The sequence below is a fragment of the Euphorbia lathyris genome, chromosome 2, assembly GCF_963576675.1.
Source record: "Euphorbia lathyris chromosome 2, ddEupLath1.1, whole genome shotgun sequence".
Taxonomy (NCBI): domain Eukaryota; kingdom Viridiplantae; phylum Streptophyta; class Magnoliopsida; order Malpighiales; family Euphorbiaceae; genus Euphorbia; species Euphorbia lathyris.
Window position 1 is genome coordinate 119,011,669 of NC_088911.1, and position 25,421 is coordinate 119,037,089.

General features: G+C 35.1%; 3 protein-coding genes, 1 long non-coding RNA gene and 2 other non-coding genes across 7 annotated transcripts; 2 read left to right on the plus strand and 4 right to left on the minus strand.

Annotated features, from left to right (window-relative positions):
• Positions 1-1,785: 1,785 nt before the first annotated feature.
• On the minus strand, positions 1,786-3,140 carry LOC136219682 (uncharacterized). The gene is made up of 3 exons (XR_010684242.1): positions 3,021-3,140; positions 1,934-2,034; positions 1,786-1,842 (listed from the first exon to the last, which is right to left on the minus strand). It is a non-coding gene; the product is annotated as an uncharacterized lncRNA (long non-coding RNA).
• On the plus strand, positions 3,009-8,048 carry LOC136219680 (protein TIFY 4B). 2 transcript variants are annotated; one of them, XM_066007168.1, is made up of 9 exons: positions 3,009-3,261; positions 3,452-3,579; positions 3,659-3,831; positions 4,875-4,965; positions 5,054-5,213; positions 5,686-5,745; positions 6,699-6,762; positions 6,888-7,093; positions 7,556-8,048. In XM_066007168.1, the coding sequence occupies exons 1-9, from the start codon at positions 3,144-3,146 to the stop codon at positions 7,570-7,572; spliced, it is 1,017 nt and encodes a 338-aa protein (XP_065863240.1). In that variant the 5' UTR covers positions 3,009-3,143; the 3' UTR covers positions 7,573-8,048. The 2 variants fall into 2 exon arrangements, with proteins under 2 accessions (XP_065863240.1, XP_065863241.1); XM_066007169.1 differs by having other exon boundaries at positions 3,011-3,261; positions 3,393-3,579.
• A 294-nt stretch (positions 8,049-8,342) lies between these two features.
• On the plus strand, positions 8,343-11,343 carry LOC136219681 (acireductone dioxygenase 1). The gene is made up of 5 exons (XM_066007170.1): positions 8,343-8,500; positions 8,582-8,669; positions 8,754-8,848; positions 10,659-10,898; positions 10,994-11,343. The coding sequence occupies exons 1-5, from the start codon at positions 8,489-8,491 to the stop codon at positions 11,126-11,128; spliced, it is 570 nt and encodes a 189-aa protein (XP_065863242.1). The 5' UTR covers positions 8,343-8,488; the 3' UTR covers positions 11,129-11,343.
• Positions 11,344-12,525: 1,182 nt separating this feature from the next.
• On the minus strand, positions 12,526-12,721 carry LOC136221102 (U2 spliceosomal RNA). Its single transcript, XR_010684891.1, has one exon. It is a non-coding gene; the product is annotated as a U2 spliceosomal RNA (small nuclear RNA).
• Positions 12,722-16,226: 3,505 nt separating this feature from the next.
• On the minus strand, positions 16,227-16,422 carry LOC136221089 (U2 spliceosomal RNA). The gene has a single exon (XR_010684880.1). It is a non-coding gene; the product is annotated as a U2 spliceosomal RNA (small nuclear RNA).
• A 191-nt stretch (positions 16,423-16,613) lies between these two features.
• Positions 16,614-18,914, minus strand: LOC136216579 (chlorophyllase-2). The gene is made up of 2 exons (XM_066003121.1): positions 18,558-18,914; positions 16,614-17,501 (listed from the first exon to the last, which is right to left on the minus strand). The coding sequence occupies exons 1-2, from the start codon at positions 18,816-18,818 to the stop codon at positions 16,830-16,832; spliced, it is 933 nt and encodes a 310-aa protein (XP_065859193.1). The 5' UTR covers positions 18,819-18,914; the 3' UTR covers positions 16,614-16,829.
• Positions 18,915-25,421: the final 6,507 nt, after the last annotated feature.

Genomic DNA, 25,421 nt, shown 5'->3' on the forward strand with positions numbered 1-25,421 from the left:
TGTGTGTAGCCCTTGGCGACTAAGTGAGCCTTGTATCTTTCGATACTGCCATCAGCCTTTCGCTTAATCTTGAGAACCCATTTGTTCCCAATTACCCTTCTACCCTTGGGTAAGTCAACAAATTCCCAAATATGGTTGACTCGTATGGAAGTCATTTCTTCTTCCATTGGTTTAATCCATTTGTCCTTTTCGGGACATAAGAGAGCTTGTTGAATATTCTTCGGTTTCGCATCATCATAAGGAGTTATTAAAAAAGTTGAGCCTTCGACACCAAATCATTATAATCAACTTTTTGTCTTTTAGTGCAATGCGGTTCTGAATCCTGGTAGACAAATTTTATGTATTCATCATAATTAGGTATGCTCCCACTAGGACCAAGTTCCATATTTTCATAATAATGAGGAATAGCACTCCCACTTTCATCCGGATCTAGAGTATTAGTAACATTTTGAGGTACATTGACATGATCTTGTTCCTCGAATTGCTGAGTGATTTGAACATTATAAGGTTCCTCGGAAATTCTCCCACTCGAATTGAGAGGTCCGTTAGGCTTTAATTCCTCATAGAGGGTGTATCTTGGTTGACATCGCCTGATTTCAAAAACTCATTTTCCTGAAAGACGACATCTCGTGATTCAAATTTTGTAACTCTTCCATCTTCATTTTCTCCTATTAGAACATATCCTTTTGACAGTTTTGGGTATCTTATAAAGATACATTTCTTACCATTCGGGCCTAGTTTCCCAAACTTACTCGAGGTGTCGTCGGCGAAAGCGGTGCAGCACCAAGGTTTTAAATAGTTTTAAACGGGCTTGCGACCGGTCCATAGTTCATATGGAGTGGAAGTGGCAGATTTGGAGGGCATTCGATTTAAGACATAGGTTGCCGTGAGCAACGCAATGGGTAAGTTGGTCTCAGCCATCATCGACCTAACCATATCGAGAAGAGTTCTATTCCTCCTCTCGATAACACCATTTTGTTGCAGAGTGTGTTGAATTATCAACTGATATTCAATTCCTTTTTCATCACATAAAGCATTGAATTCATTTCCCAACCTCGGCCAGTTCTCAAAGCTTTGACTTTTCTATCTAACTGATTCTCGGCTAAGTTCATGAACTTTTTGAAACAGCTTAATGCCCCAGATTTGTGAGACATGAGATAAACGTGGCCATATCTAGTATAATCATCAATAAAAGTGATGAAATAGTAGGCCCCGTGCCTAGCCCTCATATTCATTGGACCACAAATATGTGAATGGATTAATTGTAAAGGGTAGTCGGCTCTAGTAGCCTTTCCGAACGGTTTTCTTGACATTTTTCCTTTTAGGCAAGTCTCACATGGTGGTAATTCGATGTGGTTCAAACTACCTAAGAGGCCTTCTTTAGCTAATTGATTCATATGATCTTGGCCTATGCGATTCAAACGAGCATGCCATAATAATGCATCTTTATCAATAGAAGAAGAAGAGACAATATTAAGGGAAATGGATTTTTTTTATAAGTACTTAACTCAACATTCATGGCAATCAAACCATTCGTAAAATAACTAGATCCCTAATAGGTATCTAGGAAACACAATTTCAAGCTATTATAATTAAAAAAAAAAAAATTAAAACCCATGTTCATCAATTGTGAAACAGAAATGAGATTTCAATGAATCTCAGGGGCATAAAGAACATCATGTAGGAAAAGAGTCTGACCTCCTTGTATAATCCACATACAAGTACCAATCCCTCGAACTTCGACCTTGGAGTTGTTTCCTACATACAACCACTTTGATCCCTTTAGGAAGCGTAAAAAATCTACGAAGGCTTCATGATCCTTCGTCACGTGGTCCGTTGCACCTGAATCAATTATGCTTAAAGGATCTAATTCAGTCAAAAGAACAGTTGAAGATACATAAACTTAACTAACAAGCATTTTAGAAACATGTACCTTAGGGACTTTGCATTCAGACACATAGTGCCCTCTTTGCTGACAATCGTAACATTTCACACATGAGATGTTGGCTTTGCTAAAGATCTCGAGTTCGAATTCTAGCATACGCAAAAAGCTTTAATTGAAATAGAATCCACTTAAAAAATGTATGACGAGGCTCGAACCGAGAAATCAGATAAACTATAAAAAAAACTAAAAATATATAGAGTATTATATATACTGTGCAATACGATGGTCTAATTAAATTATAAAAAAAATTACCTAATTATTTAGGCAAATGATATATACAACCCTAAGAGTTGTACACAAGCTTTAATTCTCCATATGTTTTCAATAAAATAAAATAAAAATCTTAATTCTAAAACATTTATTTGTATTGGAAATATAATTAATTTACTAATTTTTATGAGTATTAATAAAATATTAATAAATTTTATTATAAGATTATCTTAAAAAAAACCAAATTAACATATTTTTTTTTGATGAAAATGCTTATAACTTCATTAGATACGAAAAGAACAATTACAACAAGAAATGAAAAAGGTAAAAAACCTTATAAAATCCACAATGGAACCAAAACGACTACAAAGAGCATAAAAAGCCATAAAATGTATAAAACACACATAAAAACAAAAATACATATACTTCATAAAAACCAAAATTAACATTAATAATACTAATTTGTGGGTTTTTATTTCCGGCTCTTAGGACTATAAATATCGGGATCCAATTATTTATTATTTTGTAAAAATAATAACAAATTTTCATAATTCAATTCAACTCGTGCAACTCACCAACATTTGACTGGTTAAATTATTATTTACAACAATAAAAAAGAACGAACAAAGAAAACAAATAAAGGGTTAGTCACTAGTCAGCAACTAGTCCCAAGATATTTTTAAACACAATGCAGTTTTTTTAGTAGAAGAAACCCAATATTAGGACCTTTAAAACCACCTACTAATCCACAATTAACAGATTCCTCTGTATACGTGGCAGCCTAGGGAGCAACCCCCAGCTCCTAAAAGCTCCCCCTTCTTAAAAAAAAAATTATAATAAAAATAACAGAAAGCATCGGCCTTACCTCACTCACTATTACTCACTCGCTCATTCACTTTCCCTTTCTTCTCCTTTTCCCCCACTTCTCAATTTCACCGTTCTACCACCAAATTGCAGCTCCGGCCAATCTCCCGCCGGAATCTTACTGATGGACGCCGGCGTTACTTCTGCTAGGTCTATACTCGACAAACCCCTCACTCAGCTTACTGAAGAAGACATTTCTCAGCTCACCCGCGAAGATTGCCGCAAATACCTCAAAGAAAAAGGTCCTCCATTTCTATTTGTTCTTTTCTTTTTTGTTTTCAATTTTCTTACTTTTTTTTGTTTACATATTTTTCATTTTCTTTTCCGTTTTTGTCCTTTGTGTTCGCCATATTTTCCGGTGCCCGTAAATTAGGAGGCAGCTGACACGTGTCTCCATTATTTTCCTCCGATTTTGTGAGAATGTCCGTACAGGAATGCGTAGACCATCGTGGAACAAATCGCAGGCCATCCAGCAAGTAATCTCCCTCAAAGCTCTACTCGAAACTAGTGAAGATTCAGGCGCCGGTGCTCTCAGAAAAATATTGGTTTCGAAACCGGTGGTGAGTCAATTTCCGCTACTAGCAGTTTCACCAGAATTGTCTAAGTATATTTAATAATTAGTATTAATAAAATCTATAGGTGACTTCAAATTCGGTTGATTCAGCAAAGGAACCGAGCGATACAAATAACCTAGCTTCGGTATCGGTAGATGACATTGCTCCGTGCAGGCAAAATGATTCCCCTAAATCTGGTCCTCCCAGGCCGTTGGATTGCCAACTGGAAGAGGCAGATAATACAGCCAGTGGTTGCAGGTTATCTATGATTTTCAAGATTTGTGTATTGACATTTTTTTTTCCTATGATTAATTTTCTGATCGTTAAACGGATAAGTAAATTGATGCATAGCCAGTATCCTGCAGAGTTTAATGCTTTAAGGTTCATGCTTTGAAAATGTGTATCCAACTCTTTGTGAGGGATGACTGCTCTGTAGGTTTATTGCAAGCTATATGATGCAGATGACTGACATTGTTGACACTAGTTTTGATTCTTTTGAAAACTCCTGTGGACATACTAATAAGTAAGGTACCAAAATAGGTCTATGGTTTTTGGGGAAGTATCAATTTAGGCTCCCCGTATAAAATAGCACTAATATAGGCTTAACATTTAAAAAATGGTACCAATTTAGGCCTCCATAACAGAACGAGACACGTCATTGATATTACTCTGATAAGTTCTGTCAATTGTACGTGGAGGGAGATATAAGAACTTAACGGAGTAATAGGAATGACGTGTCCAATCTATTATCGAGGCCTAAATTGATACTTTTTTTAAACGTTAAGCCTATATTGGTGCTATTTTGTATGTGGAGCCTAAATTGATACTTCCCCAAAAACCATAGGCCTATTTTGGTACCTTATCCCTACTAATAATTATTCACTACACCAGGGCACAAGTTGATCAGTAGAATTGGCATATTTTGTTGCATAGTCATTCTTTGAACATTTCTTTTCTGATTGTAAGGTAGTTGTTTCCATCACAATATATTTTTGGGAGAATGCTAGAGTTTTATTATTTTAATTTGGACTCATGATTGCGAAAATTTTATACCTCTGAATGTAAATTACTTCAAGTTACTCCTATATATATATATATTTTTCTGATTATATATGGAGTGCTATGCTCCTATTTTCACAGGCAATTTTTCTGGTTGATTGATTGTATTGATAGATATAATGAGATGCCATCAATGCATTAACCTGTCTAGTGAGTACAATTGAAACTCAAGTTGCGCTTGCTAGTTGTCCTTATCTGCTGCTCAACTCTGTTGACGTAAGGTTTTTGAAATGTGACTGCAGAAATCCAAAATTAACAGATGGCTTGATCGGGCAAATGACAATTTTCTATAGCGGAAAGGTGAATGTTTATGATGGAGTCCCACCTGATAAGGTAATGAAGCTTCTCCTTTGCATGGATACCTGGAGATAACTCTGATAGCTTGCTGGCCTTCCAATGCATCAACACTATGGATTTGCAGGCCCAGGCAATCATGCATCTTGCAGCAAGCCCACTTCACTCACCTTTGGATGATCGAATTCGTAGACCTGCATTTTCGTTTCCATATCAGTTACAGACCCAAAGTGACAGACATGTCTTTAACTCTTCTAGTGCTGCCATCTCTGACCCCACTCAGACAGGTAAGCTGTTAGCATAGAAGTATCTACTTGTTTCTCTTTGAAGCTTTTAATTTTAGGACTTAGATTGTGTTTCTAAGAATCACTCGAGGTACTCTAGATGCTGCTAGTGCTGAAGATATGTGTAGGAAATGGAAAGATGCATGCCTGTATCTTTAGCATTAGAAAGGAAAGAAGAAAAAAGAACTTTTTCTAGCATTGTTCCTAAATTTTGAAATATGATAGACTACTATCTAGATCTCTGTTCTAAAGTCTGAAACAAAACATTATGTTAATTGACTTCAACTCAATGAAACCTTCAAATAATGAATCATTCGGGCTAGGGTGCATAAAAATGAAATAATGTGGTCTGTACTATGTAGTATCAATATAACTCAAAAGTGAATTGATTAATTTAAAACTTACCTTAGACTCTGAAAGTACGTGGACTTTTTATGTTGCTTCACTTAATTAAATTTACAAATTTTCTTTGCAGAGAAGATGACAGAATATTCTCAGCAGTGTAAAGAGAAAGGGAATTTAACTCATGACCAAGGTAATGACTCTTGTAGCTTCTTATTCTATAGGGTTTTTCATATATTTTTCTGGTTTTCTTTGGTGAAGGTGATGAATGTGATTGTTTTTAAAGAGAAAAATATTAAATCTTGCACATTCATTAAGGTGGAGGGTGGAAGTAAACATTTCAGTATTGTACATGCTAAGAAATTGTGGTACCTCATAAGAGTAAGAACCTTCTTAGTATATTTATTTAGGTTACTCAGGCCGGGTTTCTCTCTAGAAACAGACGTAGGAATTTTCTTCTAAGTTGGTTTCTTACAAGATTGAGAGATTCTGATTATTTATTTTACTGACAATTGTATCTTTCCGTTACACGATGATTGTGGAAATTATTAGTACCAAGCATGTCCTTGTCATTTTCTAGTGATTTGCAATTTAAATATGGCATTTTCATGGAAACTGATTATTTGTGTCTTGTATCAAGATATTAACCTTTTAGTAATTTCCATTTTAGTAAATCATATACAACTGCTCCCACCAACAGCACACCCATGTTGGAATCTGTAATTGCCATTATACATATCTCCCCGAGTGCAAAATGCTAATGCTAGGTTCAGACATTACCCTTGTTTGTGCTTGCTTGACTGTCTTCCAATTCCTTGCATGCACTTGGATTCTGATAGCAACTATTTTATATTCAACTAAAACTGTCTTCAGGAGCTTTGATGGGATTAACACCATCTCCGCAACTCGCTTCTCTCCTGCTTTACTTTTTCAAAGTTGCTTTTTTCCACTCCTGCTTTTGCCGTGCTGCAATCTGCTGCTCTCTGTTTGAGCAGTATATAGATTTTTAGTGCATTTATTTAGTAATTCACCCCTTTCATATTATGCAGAGTACCCTCATGGTTATCTTGCTATAGATGCTGCAAGTGAAAATTGCATAAAGTGGTCAGCTGTTTGCTCACCCTAACACTGTTTTCTCTTTTTAAGATGTAGAAAATCAGATGAACCGCAAAATATCTTTGCAGAGATATCTCGAGAAGAAAAAAGATAGGTACTCATAGTGGCTAAACTGTTTATGGGGTGAACCCAATAACTTTGTTGTCTTTGCTATTGCAATACTATTAATCTGACACCTTTTTGTTTTTGTATGTGTTTCACTGCATATACTAATATTAGGGGCAGATTTAAGGTCAGGAAAAATGTAGGGCCAACTTCTTCAAGCTTGGAGGTGTATTTCAACCATAATGTGAGAACGCATACCTCAAATGAACAACCAACCAGAAGCAGCACGAGCTCTCCACCGCATCCTGTAGCGCCACATACCTCATCTACATCAGCTGATGATCAGATGAAGATTAGTTTTTCAGTTGACCTCAACGAAGGTAGCTACAAATTTCATTTATACAGTATGTTTCATGCTGTTTACTCGGACTGTAGCTTTAGGGCTTATTATTGAACTTTTGATTTCAAAACATTTTATGTATGGGCTTTAAAAAATCTTGCTCGTTCACTGGTATCATGAAGAATGAGAAAAAAAAATCAAAATTTCATAAACACCAACAAACATTTTTGTTTCAGGGTATCTAAATTCTCGATATGCTACTCAAAGTCAAACCATGTTTGTTAGTTCCCATACAACTTAATGATTCTCTTACCTCTTTGCTAGAAATGCTTGGCATTCCTAACCATTTGAAACTGGGTAAATTTCAGTTTGTTATCTAGGTGATCTGTAATTCTAGTGCCTCTTCTACTAAGTGTTCTGATTTTATATTATCGTCTTCTGTAGATTGGGATTCTATAGTGATTTGAAAGTGGTTTTATATAGTGTTATTGGTGTTCTGCAGATATCCAAGAACTTTGACATGCTATATGCAATGATATACGGTTATCGGTACTGCCAAGAGTACCCCTTTCAGACAGTCAACATTGTCGAAGAAGAAACCATTCTAACAATCTTCAACAAGTCTGCATCTTACACGATTCGTGTTCCTTGATGATGAAGGCTTTATTATCATCTTCTTTCTTATTTTTTCACCCCCCTATAGGATTGCCCCTATTTCTAGAGATCCCTAGGAGAGAATTACTTCTTGAGCAGGGATTGCACCCGCAGTTGATCAATTTTGTACAAGAATCACGGTCTGAGGAATTTCTTGTTTCTACATGTAATGTCACCTGGCCGGGTTAGATATGCAGCCATGAGCAACTATTCTGTCACATAATGTAAATTTAAGCCTATCTATTCGATATGCATTATGTTGCTCATCTCATTCCTAGACTTGCAATTGTGTTGCACATAAAAATCTTTAGAATGATTGATCAAAGTTCAGTTGGTACGTACATGCTTGCCCAGTTTACTCTTTGTAAACTCTCTAAAATTATTGTATGCCCCTCTTTTGCTTATTTATTCCACTAGCAATCAATTGGATTATTTTTCCGTAGTGTTTGCAGTTTAAAGTTGCAGTAAAGGAAACCAGAAATAACAAAATAAATTAAAACAATAAGCAATATCAGTAAATGGTTTATTAAAGCTCCCACACACCTCTCTTCAGTAAATTGAATAATGTGGAAAATGCCAAAAATGATATTAGTTTGAGTACAAACGCTCACACCACAAGTAAGAAGAGGAAATAGAACCCTACACGTGGGTGGAGGCAAGTGAAACAACTAAGAAGTGGCAGAGAAATCAAGATAGGTATAAACATTAAGGATGCTTGAAGAAGTTTCTTAACTAGATTCTGATTCCTGCGCGTTGCAGTGACTAACTATTTTTCTCGCTCATGGCTATCGAGGTGAGTTTTTTCCACCTCGGTTTTAAATTATCCTCTTTATCTTGCCCTAAATTTCCTAACCGGATATGATTCTTGTTGCAGGCATGGTTCATGGATGAAAGCAGCGAAGATCAGAGGCTCCCACACCGCCGAAACCCGGAAGAGTTCGTTTCATTGGATCATTTGGCTGGTCTAGTCTAGTCTAGTCTCTTCCTTCTTTTTCATATATACTGTGTTTATGAGCAATTGAAAACTTATATAACTATGTATGCAGAATTGGGAGTCCTATATTGGCATTTGAATCCAGACGACTATGAGAATGATGAAGAATTAAAGAAGATCCGGGAAACCAGAGGATACAATTACATGGTATCTCTTTTCTCCATTTTCTATTTGATTATTCTATCGTCATCTTTGTTGTATCAACGAAGTAATCCTAAACATGTTTTTAGTATTTCCTTTTAATATTAGTGAAGACAAAAGGTGTTTCCCTGTTCAATGGATGTGCCTTAATTAGTTTTCCCTTTTCACTTGAAAAATATTACGTAGGTTTCATCATCCTCTATGTTGACAACTGTTATTAGAATCTTACATCGAATCGATTGGATTCAATTTCGAGCCGAATCTATTGGGAGAATCTAAATTGTAACAGAATCTTGCCATTGTTATTCAAATCATAATATTCTATTCGAATCAGATCTATTTCGAGTCGGATCTTCATCACTAACCATCAAAAACTTCAACAACACTAACTACTATACCCACTATTCTCTACTCCGATTGTTATTTAAAGTTATCAACTTAAACTAGTTTCATTCAATCATCATCAAGTTGACAACAAAGCAAAAAGACGGAGTCAGAAACTCAAACTCTCCGTCTCCACTAAGTTATTAAATAGAGTCTGATTTGTGAATTGGTTTTATTTTAAGATTGCATTTGCATTAGATTTGAATTTTAAGTAGTTGTTTGATATGATTTCATTTTTTACATTACAATTGCACTTCTAGAATAATATTTGATTATATTTTGAGTTCAACATGGTATATATTTTATTTATTATAATATTATGAATTTGAACCGAATCTTACGATTCAATTCGATTCACGAGTCACGATTCATAAAATATGGATTTCGATTCACGAGTCAAATCTCGATTTGACAACTATAAACAATAAGTAGGAAGCAACACTTTGCTACAATACATTTTATGCCAGTCTAATGACTAATGGCATATTGTAGGCGTTTGCACCAAAAATAAATTCTTATTTTTCAGATTATTTGTTTTTTATGATTTTAATTTATTAAAAGGCATCAAGGTATATATAGTTGGTAAATCTTTTAAACTTTTCAAAGCCCCTTTTATTTCCGGAGAGAACATATTCTGGGGGAAACTTTTCTTTGGAGAACTTTTTATTGGGAAAACTGATGTACCTTTCTTGATGCACCTTTTTTCTTCATGGAAACTTATTTAGAATCTTTTGGAGATCATAGATCACTAGAAAGTAGATCAACTTCTGAAGGTGGAAAACGTGTATTAGTGAGAGAGGCTTGGAAGTTACCACTACTAACATCTATAAAGGAGAGAATCATTGGATAAAAACTCTCTACAAATACTACTTCAAATACGGGAAAATCAAGCAAATCTGGTCTAGCATTCGATTTTAGACTTCAGTGAATTCAAAGTTCTATTAATTTCTTGTCCAGTTCATTTCCCCTTTGAATTTCTCTCTTAGCTCTGTAGACGGTCATTTCAATTTAAGTTCAAAATTCTTCTTCAAATTGAAAACAAATTCTTCAAGCATTTCTTAGGCTAGAATCATTTTGATTGTCAGAACCTTGAGAAATTTCAAGGTCCCTTTTATTCCGACAATCGTTCGATGTAGAGCTTCATTAGGTGCATTTACTTAGATTTGTAGTTTGAGAATACTATAATTCTCTAGCTCGGCCGCATTTTCATGAAAAGAGCCAGACATTGATTAATTTCTTCTCATACTTATTATCTCCACCTTGGTTTTAGTTGACTAGCTCTAATTCGAACATGCTTTGGCTGGGAGCCTCATCATTTTCTTTTTGTTCACCACCTTACAATTACTCACTCTTACTTCAAGTGGATGTTCTTTAACAGATTTTCTGCTTCAGGTAATCGGATTCATATCAATGGTTGTTACTATCTTTGTAGGATTTGCTTGATTTATGCCCAGAGAAAGTTGCTAACTATGACGAGAAGTTAAAGAACTTCTACACAGAGCACATACATGCAGACGAGGAGATACGTTACTGCCTAAAAGGAAGTGGATATTTTGATGTTCGAGACAAGGATGATCGTTGGATCCGAATCTGGATCAAGGCAGGTGATCTTATTGTTCTTCCAGCAGGGATCTACCACCGTTTCACCCTTGACACAAATAACTATGTTAAGGTACGTAATAATCAAAGATATAAGCACAAAAACTTGATTAATTAAGTGTCAATTGGAGGTTTGGATTGATAAATTATTGAATTGGAGATGTGCAGTTAATGAGGTTATTTGTGGGAGAACCAGTGTGGACAGCATTCAATCGTCCACAAGAAAACCATCCTGCGAGGAAAGAGTATATCATGAGTATGACTGAGAGTGAGAAGGTTGGATTTGCAGTTGAAGCTCGTTAAGGTTTCAACAAAAAACTTGCTTGCTATTGGTTACTATGATGTGATCTCTGTACAGTTACTGTTATATAATGTTGCTGTCTAATCTAATGTACGATATAGCTGAACCTACCTTTTCTATACACACAAATCCATTTACATGGGAATGTAAATAAAATACTGAATATTGGCTGGTCATTATTTATAAAATTATCTCCCTCATGGTCATTATTAGTTCAGTTCATACTATAGGATCACATTGTTATTATTCAAATTATATTTGTTGTAGTGAAATGTAGTGCTCACAGTAAGCTCATCCAAAGTAAGCATAACCTAACCCAATACTAAAATGCCAATAAATTTATAACATATCACACCAGTAAATAAAAACACTATAGTTCGTTCAAAGAAAAATAGCACTATAGCTAATAAGTACAAATTAATTATTTAAATAAAATTCTCAATTGTAAGTTAAAAACCTCTTATAGATTTACCATATTTCAAATGTACTCTTATTAGAAAATAAATATTTATTAGATTTCTGAGGTTTAATATTTGCTTCACATTTTAACAATACAAAAATATATAAAAAAAAAATGACTGCTTGTAATTGATTAAAAAAAGGTTCATCCCCATCCAGGGTATTACTTGTACTACCAGAAATTTTAAAGAATACTGCAAGAATGCAATTTGTATTATCAATAAGAATTAACTGGAATTGGAGAGGCAAGCCAAAATGCCAGGGCTAATCACACAAGAAGTTTAGCTAATATTGGAGATGCGAGCCAGGCTAAGAAGTTTAACTGAAATTGAGATTGAAAATATTAATTGATGACTTTGAGATTGAATTTGCTATTTTTTTTTAACTTAGTATATGATTGTTAAATTTAATTAAACAAGAAAATTTGCTTGCTATATTTAATATCATTGTTATTTTTATGGAAGAATTTATATCAATATTTAATCTTATGGAAATATTACATTATTATTAACCGTCCAATCCGAATTAGACAAGCAAAAAAATATAAAAATAAACCCAACATTTGTGAAACAAAACATTCAGTGTATAAATAACTACACTGAAGAACTTTAAGAATATATTCATTGTAAAAATAGCTTATGTTAAATACCAGTAAATTTATAACATTTCACACTAATCAGTAAATAATAACACTAAATAAGTATAAATTAATTCTTCAAATAAAATTCTAAATTCAAATAAAATTCTAAATTTATAACATTTCACATTTACTTCTTATTAGATTTCTGACATCTAATATTACTTTACATATTAACAATGCAAAAATATAAAAAACGACAGCTTGTAATTGATTAAAAGGTTATATTAAGTAAATGCTAAATTCAACCATAACAGTATAAAGTAACCAGGTGTAAACCCATAAGAAGTTATACTGAAATTGGAGGGGTGAGCCAGGCCAATGCAGTAGTGCAACGCATAGGCGAATCTTGAAGACCCCAATGGCAAGCCATTGAAATGGATCTTCACCCTTAAAAAATTAATTTAATATCGTGTGGCCCATTGGACCACATATCAGATATTAAACTGATAAGAACAGATACTACACTTGATCTTAGCCAAAAGGCCGAGAAAGGTATGAAGTTTCTCATGTTGGGCTTCTGTTTTTATACTACACTCCTTGCTCCTCAAGTAGCTTGCCTTCCGATGTGGGATTGAGGATAAGCGAAAGATACACTTGCTCGCTCAAGCTGACGCCTTGTCATTTGCCAACAAGTTTACCCACTAAATTAACACACCTAAAGCAAAACTTTTTCATCATAACTCCACCTAGGTTCTCGATTGATCTGTGTAATTGCTTCCAACCAAAAAGGCACTTACTGAAAAATTAACTTCCAATCGGATATGGAAGCATATGATATGTTATTATTACATATACTTACATGAATGAAAGCTGCTGCTAAACCTAAAAGTTCCATTCCTATGTAAATATGGTGGAATATAGTATACTAGCTAAGCCATCAAGGATCTAATACATCAGCACCAAATTTATTTTTATGCAATCATCATGCGCAGATTTGTTCTAAATGATAAAAATGTTTTTAGTGTTTGTATGGATTGGTTGATTGTCAGTTTAGTATTACTTAGAGGACTAAGTTTTGCCTGTTTAATTGCTTCGGTTTCATCAATGTCCTCTATTGGATCTGTATTTTTAAATCCAATTTTAAAGCTGGTTTAATAATTAAAGTCATGTTTTTTTCTAAATATATAGTTAAAATTTTAAAAATACTAATAAAAAGTAAGTGTTATTAAGTGACAAGTAAAAAAATCATAGTTGAATTTTTAAATATGGAAAAAAAGAACATTCAAATTAAAAATACTATCATCCTTTTTATCGACATAAATCTAAACCGACTTTAAATTGGAAAATAAATATCGAGTTTAAAAATATCAACACGCCATTATTTGTTTCCCCCCTGTGTTATATTATTTTATTTTTAATAATATCGGGTTTTTAGTGCGTGCTCTTGGGGTGCCAATCTAGTTGGGATTCTAGGATCATTGCTACTGTATCGTCCCAGCTTCTTAAAAAAAAAAAAATTAAAAGCGCCATTAGGTGATTATAAAAAAAAAGTCATTAAAAGAAATCGTGGTTGAATTTTTAATTATATGGACAATAAAAGTCTTTCATATATAAAAATATCCGGACGCTCTTTATTGACATAAAATCTAAATTGTCTTTAACTTAAAAAAATGTTTTCGGTTTTTTTTCAAATATAATTACAATTTTAAAGATAAAAAAAATTAGAAATGCATTAAGTGATTATAAAACGTAACACAAATAGAAAAGCGTGGTTGAAATTTTAAATATGGCGAGAAGACTAAAAATCCCCCTCAAATTAAAAAATATTGGAACACTTTTTTATCGCTACAAAATTTAAATTGTCTTTAACTTAAAAAAAAAATGCATACGCTTCTTTTCAAAATGTATAGTTAAACTTTTAAAATACTCTCAAAAAATTATAAGTGTTGTTAAGTGATTATAAGAGATGTCATGAATTAAAAAGTTTTGTTAAAATTTTAAATACATGGTAAAAAGATACAACTATATTAAAATGAAAAAAATATCCAGACACTTTCATCACAAAAATTCTATATCATCTTTAAAATACAGATACTTATTTCGTATTTAATCTTCTAAAATACCTCAAATTATAAAAAACGTCGTTAGGTGACAATAAAAAACTGACAAAATTTAAAAGTATGGTTAAATTTAAAAATATAAAAACATATGCGGAAAAGTGTCACTAAAAATGATTGTAATAGACCATTTTTTTAAGTGTAGAGTGACCCGGTCAAATTCTCAATATGCCCCTTAATGCCTTTTGTGATATCATCCAGAATCCAAGCATCTTAGTACTCTCAATGTAAGGAATAAATTCTAACCCAAACCTGAGCGTTACTTGAGTTCTGTTTTATCGGATCGAACTCCGAAAGCCAATTCTGCAATCGAAAGATGCATGGCTTATGGTTTAAAATACCGCGACTCTAAACGTAACTCTGCGTGTCTTAGGATGCAAGTAAGACATGGAATAACCACTTTTCCAAATAAATAGGGCACAAAGGGTGTTTGATCTCACAAACTTTCGTTAATGTCTCTTTTAACTTGTTTTCTAAGGTCGAGTCTTCCAATAAGCGATTTTTTGCAATTCTTAATTCTCATATCGTAAGCAGTGTGTGCAATCTTCACAAACTTGTAGCCACCGACATCATGAATATTAGCATACGAGATTTTAATCATACAATCTTCTAAATTTGAAACAATATTAGCATAGGTTTGAGTTTTATCGATGTTCTTTCTATTACCAGATGGTGAGTCTTTTTGCACCGCATTAGGGATTGAATTTTGAAATTGTATAATTGAAAATAATTCTGAAATACTGAGGTAGCTGAAAAGTCAGTGAAGGATAGGTCTCACCGTTGCCACCAGGCGTCACAGAGGAAAAACTAATCGGAAAAGAGGTATTTGAATATTCACGATTAAGCCCTGAACACTAGGAGAGCCCTCTTTTATATTCTGCTTATTTATAATGGTTTATTTTTTACTTTAACTTATTGTTAATTGAAAATTTAATTGATGAATTGGGAATTTGTTATCATTTTCAACTTATTAGCATTATTTGATTATTTAATTTAGTTGTGACAATTTTAATAGATTATGATTGAAATTGAAAATATTAATTGATGACTTTGAGATTGAATTTGCTATTTTTTTTTTAACTCAGTATATTATTATATGATTGTTTAATTTAATTAAACAAGAAAATTTGCTTGCTATTAGTCACGTTATTAGGCTAAGAATCATTATTCATGATATGTCTATTATTATTTTTGTTATATTTCATATCATTGTTATTTTTATTTGTATGGAAGAATTTATATCAATGTTTTTTTTTTAAAGTTGTGCACAATACACTTACATTAAACAAATAAAGATTACATTAAAGAGAAAGAAAACCTGCAACCCACTACAACACTCATGTGATTCGAACCCATGACCTCTACAATCATAGGTAAGCTCTCAATATTTAATCTTATGGAAATATTACATTATTATTAACCGTCCAATCCGAATTAGACAAGCAAAAAAATATAAAAATAAACCCAACATTTATGAAATAAAACATTCAGTGTATAAGTAACTATACTGAAGAACTTTAAGAATATATTCATTGTAAAAATAGCTTATGTTAAATACCAATAAATTTATAACATTTCACACTAATCAGTAAATAACAACACTAATTAATAAGTATAAATTAATTCTTCAAATAAAATTCTAAATTCTAAGTTAAGAACCTCTAATATAACCATATTTTTCACATTTACTTCTTTTTATTATAAACAATTAAATATTAGATTCCTGGTATATAATATTACTTCACATTTTAACAATACAAAAATATGAAAAGTGAGAGCTTGTAATTGATTAAAAGCTTATATCCTAAATTAATCCAAAATATATCAGACTTTCCAAACTTATACTTTAATGGTTAATAAATAAAATATTAAGTAGATGCTGATTTAAACATAACAGTCGAACAAGAACCAGGGACAATCACATAAAATGTGAAACTGAAATTGGAGGGGTGAGCCAGGCCAATGCAGTAGTGCAACGCATAGGCGACTCGTGAAGATCCCAATGGCAAGCCATTAAAACGGATCTTCTCCCTTAAAAAATTAATTTAATATCGTGTGGCCCATTGGACCACATATCAGATATTAAACTGATAAGAACAGATACTACACTTGATCTTAGCCAAAAGGCCGAGAAAGGTATGAGTTTTCTCTTGTTGGGCTTCTGTTTTTATACTACACTCCCTGCTCCTCAAGAAGCTTTCCTTCCGATGTGGGATTGAGGACAAACAAAGATACATTTCTTCGCTCACTCTAACGCCTTGTCAACAGTTTTAGCCACTGAATACCAACTCATGGCAAAGCTTTTTCATCATAACTTTGAAGATCGACGGATTCAAGCCTTGAAGCATATGATATATTGATATATAATATATTATTATTATTACATATAATACATGAAAACTGCTGCTAAGAGTTCCATTCTAACAGAGCAATTCTTATGTAAATATGCTGGAATATACTACAAAAGCCATCAAGGATCTAATACATTACAACCAAATTTATTTCTATACAATCATTGTGTGCTTATGTAGTATTAAAACCAGCATTTCATACATAAAATTCAGAAGCTTGAAGCTCGACTGGTCCGGTCTGTCCATCTCTAATGGAGACTAAATCACAGAAATCACCATCCAAATAAGCTTTCATAAATGCAACCATAACACCAGCAATAAACCTCCTCATAGGCTCCCTGGATTTCCCATTCATACACAAGCAATAACTAGCTTTCCCTCTGATACCCTTAGTATCATCATCTAACATATCAAGATGACCATAATCTTTCACAACAAAATAGCAAGCTGGTTTCTTACATTCCTCAAAGAAACTTTCATGGTTAACACCCTTTGGAGCACAAGGAGGGAACAAAGGGTTCCTCTTCACTTCACCTAAACCGGAACCAATAACCATTGCAGCCATATCTAAATCGAATGAATGAGGAACATATGTGAGTACTGGTGGAGGTGTTTGTTTGCCTTTGTCCGTACCATCAACTGGGTCTACTCCAATTACTGCTGAAAATTTGAGTGAAGTTGCTGCTTTGTCTAGAGCTAATGCAAAAGCAGTCTTGCCTCCTCGGCTATGGCCTGCAAGAACTAGCTTGCTTAGTTTTGGTTGAACATGGGGAGGGAGAAAGTTAGATAAGCCTTTGGATAGCCAATTTGTTATTGAAGCTGCTGATTTTATTTCTTCAGTTGAATCTGCACCCGCCACTGTGTATAACTGTGTCATGTATCACAAATTTGTTAACTCTTTTATGTAAATTATTGAACAAGATCAGCCCTTAATACATGAATATGCAATTATTTGATAGTTTGAGGTGGATTTTTATAAAAAGAAATGAGAATTGTATGTATACAAATTGTTCTTAATTGAAGAATGGCTAATAAGATCAAGGGGAAAAAGGAACACCAACAAGCTTTGTTGTTGTTATTTATTATGGACTGGTCATTTAATTTGGCATTTAAATCATTAATAAATTATAATTATATACATTAAGTTCTTAGTTACAAGCACGAATATCAAATTCAATTAAAAGCGAGTGGTCTATTATAAATTTGACATGCCCAATCTTTCCGAATAGAGAAATATACGGTCTTGATGCTTCTCTTATAGTCATACTAAATATATAAGAATCTAATTTCGAACTGAAAAGTGACAAATTATTCATTCGTTATGTAATATACGAATCAAACTATTCATTCGTTTTTAATCAGGGTCGGTTCTAGATTTACTGATAGGGGTAAAAATCCCTTACAGCTTCATAAAGCTTTCGAATATTTTTCGACGAGCATTAGGTGTTTTAGCCCGTCTAGCCGTCTGAATTTGTCCCTGCTTTTAATTGAGTTTGATATTTTTGTCTCTCTAACCAAGAGCTCCATGTATACAATTACAATGTGTGATTGACTCAATATTGCCAAATTAAAAGATTGATGAGGTTCCTAAGCATAACTAGAATATTTTGGTATGTGGATCGGATCATAGGGTAATTTGGGATGGGTTAGGGGTCCATTGGGCTTTAGAATAGAAAATGGGAATTCAGATTTCAGACAGAAAAATAAAATATCTAGTTACAATTCTACTATGGCTCATTCACATCACTTTTTGCCTATTCCACTAAGTTACTTCCTCACTATTACATAAAACGACGTGTCATCTTAGCTGCTACACAAAACCAAAACAATCTGATATAATTACATTCTTGACCACAAAAAAGAATTTCAGAAAAGTCCAACTAAAGCAGAAAGAAAGAAGCATAAGTCGAAATGAAGTAAGAACCTGAGGAGCAATGACAATGAAGCCATGAGAAGCAACATGTTGGAAGAGCATAGAGTAGAAATAATTGTAGAGAAGATAACCAGGCAGGAACATCAGAATTGGGAATTCTCCTGCTTCTTTTGGCATTGCTATCAATAGAGATTTCGGAGGAAGCTCCGAAGAAGATTTTTTGATGATACATGATGTTCCTGATTCTACTTTTTTAATCTCTGTTGAGTATTTTCCCATCTCAAACACTTTTGATTTAGACGAGGAAGACATTTTAGTTGTCTGTCTGTCTGTCTGTTTAAGATGAAACCTCCCAAATCTGAACTCAAGTATGTTTCTTTGAGTGAATATTCAAGTGAAAGAAGGATAAGTAATGTATTTATGTGGCCTTCTCATGGCCTCATTCCATTATAAAACTTATTGGCCCAACACCACTTGGCTCTCATTTACACAACTACACTAAGTTTTGGTCTACTTTTTCTAATTTTGGAATCTTAATTTTTTCATATTTATTTTCTTTTAAATGGATAAATTTCATTGTAACGTGGTTAATGAAGTGCAGATTTAGGTATAATGTATGAAATTGTCTAAATTTAATTTTAACGTTTTTAAGCAAGATCAATTTTATCTTTACATTACTGTTTTCTTTATATAAGACATTTCAAACATCAATTATGTTTATTTAACGGGTTACTAACACAGTTAAAAAAATTGGCCTAATGCATACCCAACCCCTTAAAGTTGTCCGTTTTGTTCATTTAACCCCCTCACCTTACGGGACAACCCTTTAACCCCCTAAACTCCATAAAAATGGTATTTCTCACCCCCTTAACTTGTCCATTTATCCTCTCAACTCATAGAATGTTCTATTTACCCCCTTAACTCTATAAAGTGGTATTTTTCACCCCTTACAATCCGTTATCGAAGCCTAAATTGATAACTTTTTTTAAACGTTAAACCTATATTTATGTTTTCCATAAAAGTGGAACCTAAATTGATACTTCCCCAAAAATCATAGGCCTATTTCGGTACATTATCCCTACATATAATGTATTTAACTTGTTTATATTAATGTTCTTGTTATTTCTATTTTTTATTCGTTCTTTCTCCATTCAACTTTTTTTACTACTATAAAGGGATAAGAAATACCATTTTTATGAAATTAAGAGGGTAAATAGGATCATAAGTGGTGAGAAATACCACTTTTATGGAGTTAAGGGGGTAAATAGGATATTCGATGAGTTGAGAAGGGGTAAAATGACAAATTTGGACAAGTTAAGGGGGTGAGAAATACCATTTTTATGGAGTTTAGGGGGTTAAAGGGTTGTCCCGTAAGGTGAGGGGGTTAAATGAACAAAACGGACAACTTTAGGGGGCTGGGTATGCATTAGGCCAAAAAAATTTGTTACAATGCTACCAATTAAGTTTGTCATATATAATTTAATCTCAATTTTTTTTATAAAAGTTTCTAAATTGTTTCGAATAAACAATAAAAATGCTCTTCAAACAAGAGCAAAGGAGGACCAACAAACTGAAATGCATCAATTTTTTTTTTTGAAAAGAAAATACATCTTTTATAAAACCTTGTAACAGTTTGAATTCCTGAGTGATTGTTATTGATGTATAATTCAATATATATACAGAATACAGTTCACGTTGTAGTGAAAGTCTAATTCTATATTCTAGGTTAGAAATAGGGAACTAACTATACAGATAAGATATAATCTACGAATAAAACAATATAATCTCTAATACACCCCCGTAGTCGAAAGGTTCGGAGGCCGAATGTTGAGACTATTCCTGAAGTCTTCAAATAGCGGTGAGGGTAGTAATTTGGTGAATATGTCAGCTATCTGATATCGAGATGGAACGTGTAGAAATCGGACCTTGCCTTTAGCGACCCTTTCCCGGACGAAATGAATATCCATCTCTACATGTTTAGTACGGTGGTGCTGAACCGGATTGCCGGTGAGATAATGGTTGATTTCTGAACCGGGCATCCAAATTCAAGAAGAAGATTGCGGATCCAGCATGTTTCAGACACGACATTCCATGATACTCTGCTTCGACGCTTGAACGGGATAATGTGGGTTGTCGTTTTGCTGACCAAGAAATAAGGTTATCTCCAAGAAACACACAATATCCTGAAGTCGACCGACGAGTATCGGGATAGCCCGCCCAGTAAGCATCTGTGTATGAGGTTAATTGATTGGGACATTATGCAATTAAAGTAAGACCGAGTTCAAGAGTGCCATGAATATATCAAAGAATTCGTTTGAGTGCAGCCATGTGGGAGGTCTTGGGATCATGCATAAACAGACAGATTTGTTGAACAGCATATGATATGTCAAGTCTGGTGAGGGTCAGATATTGAAGAGCACCAGCCAATTGTCTATATTCCGTTGGATCGTGGTAACCGGAGCCAGATGATATGCTAAGCTTTTGCTTTGTATCGATAGGAGTGGCGGCTGCATTACAGGATCCAAGTCCGGCTTTTTCAATAATTTCTGAAGCATATTTGCGTTGAGATAGAAATACGGAACCAGGTGAACGAGTAACAGATATCCCCAAGAAGTAATGTAACGGACCCAAGTCTTTCATTGCAAATTCGGAGCTTAATTTGGAAAGTATGGAATCCTGAAGCATGTCAGACGAAGTAACAAGAATAATATCATCAACATACAGGAGAATATAGGTTGTGTTTGTACCGTGTTGATAAACGAACAGAGAGTGATCAAACACGTTGTTGGTGAATCCCACTTTAGTGACAAATGCGGCAAACCGCTAGTACCAGGCCCTTGGAGCTTGCTTTAGTCCATACAGTGATTTCTGAAGCAGACATACATGGTCAGGATATTTTGGATCACAGAAACCCAATGGTTGGTGCATGTATACTGTTTCATTAAGGTCTCCATATAAGAATGCATTTTTGACATCTAACTGACGAAGATTCCAATTTCTGGATAAAGCAATACTGAGAACAGCTCGAATGGTTGCCAGTTAAACACATGGCTAAACATTTCACCACAATCCACACCAGCTAACTGTCCTGACCCATTGCCAACCAACCGTGCTTTGTATCGCTCAAAGGATCCGTCTGATTTGGTTTTGTGCCTGAAAATCCACCAACTACGAATAACATTAGCATTTTTAGGACGGGGTACGAGTACCCATGTCTTATTTTGAATAAGAGCCTCAAATTTGTCAGTCATGGCTTGTGTCCAATTTGGATCACTTAATGCAAGGGTTGGTGTTTTAGGGATAGAAGATATGACAGGTGGTGCAGAGGTGGACAAATTTAGCATACAACGAGGTTTATATATCCCGTGTTGTGCCCATATGGTCATGGGATGAGTGTTTTGATTGGGAAGTGTAATGGAGGTGGTTGGTGGGGGCGCGACAGCAGTAGCTGTGCGAATTGAAGAAGTTGAGGCGGAGCTGTTAGGAGAAATTGGATAGGGGTTCGACTCTTGTGATACGGAATGAGGAGTTAAGGGCGGCAGAGACGAGGGAGACGGGAAAGATGATGAAGACACGAAAGACGCAAGAGACGCGGGAGACGACGGAGATGTCAGAGATTACGAGGACGAACGACGGAGGGGGACGGTAGGGGCAGGTGGTAGAAGACCATTGACTGCCTTAGGGTCCGCAGGGGCAAAAATGTGATCTGCTGGTTTTAGTGAAAATGGGAAAACAGACTCATCGAATACGACATGACGGGATATAACAAGTTTGTTTTTGGACATATCATAGAACTCATATCCCCTATGATTAGACGGATAACCTAGGAAGACGCACAGATGTGAATGAGCGTCTGGTTTATGATGAGACGGAGACGAAATAAGAGGAAAGCATAGACACCCGAAGACACGTAAATGAGAATAGGTGGGATCTCGTTGATAGAGGATTTTAGTTGGAGAATTGTAACCTAAGATTTTGTGAGGGTATATGTTCAGAAGATATGTGGCAAGTTCGAGAGCATGTTGCCAAAAATTAAATGGAATGGATGCATGGTTCATGACTGTGCAAATGATATTATTAATGGTTCGAATTGTACGTTCGGATTTTCCATTTTGAGGTGATGTGTATGGACAAGAGAACCGAAATTGTATCCCGTGATTATTACAAAATTGACAAAATGAATTATTATTGAATTCGCCCCCATTGTCGCACTGAAAGACTTTAATGTCACGCTCTAATTGCGTGCGAACGAATGAACAAAAAGTGAGAAACACAGAATAAACTTGTGATTTATGAGCTAAAGGAAAAGTCCACAAAAAATTAGTATAATTGTCAAGAAATAGCACATAGTAACGGTGACCACTAGAGCTTAAAGTGGGGGAAGTCCAGATATCACTGTGAATTAAATCAAAAGGCATGCAAGCAGAATTGTAAGAGGAGTGAAACAGTAATTTAACTTGTTTTCCATTAACACATGAAGAGCAAACAGAAACATTCTTAATCCTATTACAAGAAATCAAATTTTTATTCAGCAGGGTGTTCAAAATTGGAGGCCTTGGATGTCCCAAACGATTATGCCAAACATTAAAAGATAATGCGGTAAGAGCAGAATGAGAGGAAGGTGAGGTGAAAGAGCTAGATACGACCGGATAGAGGTCCCCCATACTATTACATCTCAGGATATATGTTTCTGTCTGTAAATCCTTCACAGAGAAACCCAACGGATCAAATTCCACAGAAACTTGGCTATCAACAGTAAATTGATGGACAGAAATAAGATTTTTAATGAGTAGAGGGGCATGCAAAACATTATTCAATTTTAAAGGATGGTGCTTAGTGGCTAAAGAAGCATTACCGGAACCACAGATAGGTACACAATGACCATTACCGACAATAATATTTCCATTGAGGCTCGAATTAAAATAAGAAGTGAGTGTATCTTTGTGAGCTGTCATGTGAGATGTTGCTTCTGTGTCCATGTGCCATTGATCTGGTGGTGTGATTGACATGGTGTGCATGGCTTCTGCAATGTCGATTGGGGTATAAGATGGATTTGCCACATTTAGATATGTTTGCTGTATGTTGGGACGGGGTCCAAGTGTGTCAGATTGAGGCGGATATGGACATGGTGGGGTGGCCCACAGCTGCTGTGGTGCCCAAGGGTAGTAGGAAGCCCAGGGCGGGATGGCGGGGTGACGGTAGGAGGAGCTGGATAAAGATCGAGAGTAGTAACAGCCTCCTCTGTCGCGGTTATAGCGGCCGCCGTGTCTACTGTCATGGTGGAACTGGTTGGTGCGGTGGTGCGCAGGCCGTGCAGGAGGGAAATACGACAGCGGTGCTGCTGATTCGACTGAAGTCACGGCAAGTGCTACTATTTTTATGGGCGCGGGCGGTCTCTTCAAGGATGAGCATGGACCGGGCTTTGTGAAAGGGAGGAAGGGGATCCCCATGTCAGGTTTGAGTGCCAACAGTATCATAGGCATCAGTTAAACTAGAGATGAGTTGTAAGACCATTTTATCATTGGTAATAGGACAACCCACATTTGATAATTGATCGGAGAGGGATTTGAGGTGTTGACAGTAGGAGGATATATCAGAAAAATCATCTAACTTGATTTTCGAGAATTCTTGTTGAAGAAAGAGAGCATGAGAGTGCTTGTTGTCTGAAAATATATCCTGTAGACGACTCCAGGCTTTGGCTATGGTGGAATCTGCTTCAATAATGGTGTGAAGCAAGTCAAGGGATATAGTGTTATATATCCATTGGAGGACAACAGCATCGATACGGGACCAAAGTTCAGGGTTTTGTGTTGTAGAGAGTTAGCGGAAGTGTTTGTGGTTTGAGGAGGAATAATGTGGTCGAGGACTTGGAAGGCTTTGGCATGAAGTTTAAACAGGACAGTCCAGGTTGGGCAGTGTCCTTTTTCGATGTCTAGGGTAATTTTGATAAAAGTGGAGATGTTTGATATGGTGAGGGACGGATGGGTGGGAGAGGTGTTGTCGTTATTGGCTGTCATGGTGTTGGAATTTTCGGTATTAGGGGTTTCGGTGTTTGAGGTTGCGGAGGTGGTGGTCATGGCGGCGGTGAGGGAGGTCGGCGGCGGTGGAAGGAGAGAGAAAGAGAAATTTTGGTAGGTAGAGGGAGATAGATTAGGGTTTGGTCTCTGATACAACGTAACAGTTTGAATTTCTGAGTGATTGTTATTGATGTATAATTCAATATATATATATATAATACAGTTCACGTTGTAGTGAAAGTCTAATTGTATATTCTAGGCTAGAAATAGGGAACTAACTATACAGATAAGATATAATCTACAAATAAAACAATATAATCTCTAATAAATCTCAATCAAGAAAAATACAAGCTTGAGCTTTAAAGCAATGTCCCCTTTTTTTTGGTAGAAATAAGAAAACAAAAGCAAACAGAACAAAAACCTAACCCGGGATTAGCCTTGGAAAGCTAACCCCCACCACATCCTCCAGAAGGATCGAGGAGAGAAAGGCCGGAGGAGAAGGATAATTAGTGACTCCCCAACTTCCTTCATGACCTGCAGCCGCCAGAAGATCCGCCACCCTGTTCTGCTCTCTAAAGATATGGCAGAAAGTGATAGAAGCAAAGGAATGGCAGAGCCTCTTGATCCCTTTAATAAGATTCTTGCCTTTCATCCCAATAGCTAAATTGCTAGAAATTAACCTGATAGCTTCCTGATTATCAGATTCAACACTATTTACAAAAGCAATGTCCCCTTTTGATTCATACTAAGTGAACTATCTTGCATTATGTCAAGGTTATTAACCATATTTACAAAAATTAAATATGGTCATTTTATTTCTATTTTTTTCTAGAATTATTTTTGTAAATAGAGTTTTTTTTGAAAGAGATGTGGTACTTGTTCTCTTCGACTACGGAAG

What these genes read in the sequence shown, in the direction of transcription:
- LOC136219680 (XM_066007168.1), top strand. Translation starts at nt 3,144, where the DNA reads ATGGACGCCGGCGTTACTTCTGCTAGGTCTATACTCGACAAACCCCTC. An exon ending in TATTGGTTTCGAAACCGGTG is followed by an intron (nt 3,580 to 3,658) that starts GTGAGTCAATTT and finishes TAAAATCTATAG; the next exon opens with GTGACTTCAAATTCGGTTGA. An exon ending in GAATTTAACTCATGACCAAG is followed by an intron (nt 5,746 to 6,698) that starts GTAATGACTCTT and finishes TCTCTTTTTAAG; the next exon opens with ATGTAGAAAATCAGATGAAC.
- LOC136219681 (XM_066007170.1), top strand. An exon ending in TTCATTGGATCATTTGGCTG is followed by an intron (nt 8,670 to 8,753) that starts GTCTAGTCTAGT and finishes CTATGTATGCAG; the next exon opens with AATTGGGAGTCCTATATTGG. An exon ending in ACACAAATAACTATGTTAAG is followed by an intron (nt 10,899 to 10,993) that starts GTACGTAATAAT and finishes GGAGATGTGCAG; the next exon opens with TTAATGAGGTTATTTGTGGG.
- LOC136216579 (XM_066003121.1), bottom strand. Translation starts at nt 18,818, where the DNA reads ATGTCTTCCTCGTCTAAATCAAAAGTGTTTGAGATGGGAAAATACTCA. An exon ending in TCATTGTCATTGCTCCTCAG is followed by an intron (nt 17,502 to 18,557) that starts GTTCTTACTTCA and finishes TACATGACACAG; the next exon opens with TTATACACAGTGGCGGGTGC.